Source organism: Nicotiana tabacum, chromosome 22, assembly GCF_000715075.1.
Source record: "Nicotiana tabacum cultivar K326 chromosome 22, ASM71507v2, whole genome shotgun sequence".
Lineage (NCBI taxonomy): Eukaryota > Viridiplantae > Streptophyta > Magnoliopsida > Solanales > Solanaceae > Nicotiana > Nicotiana tabacum.
This window is the reverse complement of record NC_134101.1, coordinates 91,507,776-91,511,405: the sequence shown is the minus strand read 5'-3', so window position 1 is coordinate 91,511,405 and position 3,630 is coordinate 91,507,776. Positions and strand designations below refer to the sequence as shown.

The window sequence follows — 3,630 nt, the reverse complement described above, 5'->3', positions numbered from 1 at the left end:
ATACCTATAGGTTTCCTCTTCCAATGTCGTTTGCATCAAGTAGAAATTATGTTCTTAAGGTTCTACATTTTCGAGATAATAGGCCCTAAAAGATAATAAAGAAGGTTAGATAAAATGTACGTTGGTGCTCGGCAAGTATGGTCGGGTGCTAGTCATGGACCTCTAGTTTGGGTCGTGACAGCTTACCTATTTGACATGCATCACAGATATGAGATCAAGAAAAATTCAGTTTGGGTAGACCAATAACTAACTCATATTTAGACAATTTTTTTATCAAATGCATGCTTGCATGGCCAAGTTTCCTATGTCATAACCATGGATAATCAGACATAGATATTAAGCAAATATGACCACCTATCTTTTCAAAACCATCGAGGATATAAACATTTCTATACCTTTTTTCTGGGAGGATTGTTTTACCTGTCTCATCTTCAATAGCACAGCCTGTTTTCTTCAAATTTACCTCATATCCTGAGTCGTATAATTGACTTATGCTTAGGAGATTGTAGTTGAGTCCATCAACGAGATAAACTTCAGTGATGTCACAGTTGTTATTAAAGGCAATTGTTCCAGTACCAATTATCTTTCCCCTTGAGTTATCCCCAAACTTAACGCTTCCTCCATCAATTTTTGTAACTTCTTTGAACTGATTTTTATCACATGTTATGTGACTGGAACACGCACTGTCTAAGTACCATTTTCCTTTGCGGCTTATTCTGTGGTGTTCCTGCAAAACATAGTGATTACTTTCTTTTAGGTACCCAAGCTTGCTTGGGTCCTGGAGGGTTAGTATTACTAGATAAGGAATTGATTTTGGTTTCCAAACCCATCCTGAAACATTTTCTTTACGAAAGCGACAAAACAAATATTTATGTCCACTTTTGTTATAGTAGTGGCACGTAACTCCTGACCCACTTTTAGGTCTTTCATTAGTGTTAGTACTAGTGGGATTTGTTCTAGTTGCTCCTTTTACAGTTAACTTGTAAGTCGCCTAGTTTGACATGACAGAACTGTGACTGATGGATTTGCACATGCCATTGAGTTGCATTTGCAATTCCTCAAACTCTTCTTCAAGTACTTCTTTTTTTATTTCACATACTTCATGTTTGAGTTTCCACTCTTTAACTTCTTTATTGAGTCTCTTAAGCTCATTTATCATTTTTTGAGACTCTTACAAAGTTAAATCAAGAATATCCTGCAATTCATTGCATCTTTCACAGTTATAAGATCTTACCTCAATTGTTTCACCTCGTGTCATGAAATAGTTCTCATTATCATCATTGTATTTGTCATCTGAAGTGTCCTCATCCGTCCAGCATCCTGAAGATTTGTTCATCTCATTTTCCAGAATCGTCATGAAGCAAAGATTTGCTATCTCTTCGTGTTCTGAACTATCTTCATCGCTCCAACTTCCAAAGGATTTGTTCTTGTTAAAACCTCTAGAAATTTTTCTTATTAGATCTGGGCAGTCAGTTTGAATGTGTCCAAATCTTCCACACCCATAGCATTTTACATCATTCTTGTCTTGTTCATTGTATGGCTTGGATCACCTAGGTGGAATTCTTCCTTTCCTCGTATTCCTGAATCTTCTCATTGAGCCATCCATGTTTCTTGATAGCATAGCAATCTCTTCTTGTAGAGCTTCAGGATCATCATCAATTTCAGTTTCAGCTATTTCAGTTGAGGCCTTGAATGCGACTATTTTCCTTTTTTCTTCTTGACTAGTCTTCTTGAGATGTGTCTTTTCAAAGTCTCTGAGTTCTCCTTGTAGTTCATCATAGGATAACTTATTTAGATCCTGATATTAGGGTGTGACTACTTTGGTCTGCCAAGTGGTTGGTAGGCTTCTGAGAATTTTTCTGATTTGATCTCCACTCGTATAAAGTTTTCTAAACACTTTTAGATCGCTAATTATTTTGCGGAATCTAGCAAATATCTCTTCAATAGACTCTCCTTCTTTCATTGAAAAGAGTTCGTAATCATGAACCAACATGTTGATATGTGTTTCTTTTGCTTTGCTGGTTCCTTCGTATGTAATATCAAGCTTGTCCCACATTTCTTTGGTTGTGCCACAGCTAGAAATTTTCTCATACTCTTCACCACTTATGGCATTATAAAGAAGGTTTCTTGCTTTATTGTTAACTTGTACCACTTCCATTTGCTCTTTTGTATATGAATCTATATTTTCAGGATCAACAAGTGGTGGAGTAGCAGCTGGCAGGGGATAGTTCCCCTTTTTGATGACTCTCCAAACTTTAATATCGTATGCCTTGGCATAGATCTCCATATGCACTTTCCAGTGAGAGAAATATTGTCCATTGAAGTATGGTGGTCTAACTTGTGAAGTTCCTTCCTGGAAGAGAGCTCCTATGATAACTTGATTTGCCATGATCTTTTCTCACAAGCTGTTAAGCAAAAAAAAATGCGAACCTTGCTCTGATACCAATTAAAAGTATAGGGGGAGGGGGTGAATTGTATATTTTTAAACTTAATCTCTGTTAGTTGACTGATTTTTCAATTAGTCGACTAGATGCAATAAACTAATAGTTGTAATAGCAGAATATAAGATGCTGAAAGTAAATGCAGGAATTTAAGACACCGGAATTTTTATACTGGTTCGGATTTAATGTGAATCCTAGTCTAGTCCCCTTAGGTTGCAAGGGAGTTCTCTTTAGTGAATGCAATTCTTCGAGTACAAAGGAAATGATGTGATAGCTTAGTTCCTATATCACTCGTCTTTTTTGATACAATGTCTCACCAGTGTTGTTCTCTCTTTCTTCTCTAACTTGTTACACAACAGATCTTAGAGAGCTACAATGTTTGTTTGCAGTAGAACAAAGAGAGGGTATTTGGTTCGATAAAAGTATGTCTAGCTGAGGTGTGATTACGGGTTTAAATACTTTGAGGGAGAGGCTTGAATTTTGGAGAGATTTGCCAACCCAAGTTTTCAAGAATAAAGTTGTTCTTCAACAGCTCTATTGAACTCGGAATCTTGATCTTCTATATTTAGACACTTGATGAATATTCAGTAAGATCTTGATTTATCTGATTCCTTGAGTTTAGCTATGATTGAATCCATATGTATCTTGTGTGATTTCGTCTTTCTTTAATCGTGTCCCTTGATTCCATCAGTATCTTTAGGATTGATTGCTTCTTCCTTTAATCGCGCCTACATTCCATCAATCTTGTAAATCAATCCATACGTTTCCATACGTTCCTTTATCAATGATTTCGCCAATCCAAGAGTTCCTACACAAGAAGCAAATATATTATTTTCATCATTAAAATTAGATCTAACAATACTTGTACTTAAAAACTCCTGTTTAGCTTAGGAAAATCATGTTTATGTGATTTAATTGTCTTACCTGCTTTAACTGCTTACTTGTATTCTGTGCAGGATGTTTAGAGTAGAATTTCTATTTATTCTCGAATAGAATTGTAGATTCTTTTCTTGAGACTATTGTGTGTTTACTTTGGGACTACGGGACGGTTTTCCTGGGAGATCCCCCTGCATGTTTAATTTGGGACTACGGATCAGTATTCCAGGAGATCCCCCTACACTTTTACGTTTGGGACTACGGGACGACACCCGGGAGATTCTATTGTAATGGATATTTACTTTGGGACTAC

General features: G+C 36.4%; 1 protein-coding gene across 1 annotated transcript; it reads right to left on the bottom strand.

The window, feature by feature from the left end:
* Nucleotides 1–307: 307 nt before the first annotated feature.
* On the bottom strand, nt 308–2,389 carry LOC107796134 (uncharacterized). The gene is made up of 4 exons (XM_075242994.1): nt 1,898–2,389; nt 1,551–1,798; nt 1,235–1,439; nt 308–727 (listed from the first exon to the last, which is right to left on the bottom strand). Exons 1-4 carry the CDS (start codon nt 2,387–2,389, stop codon nt 308–310), a joined length of 1,365 nt encoding a protein of 454 aa, XP_075099095.1.
* Nucleotides 2,390–3,630: the final 1,241 nt, after the last annotated feature.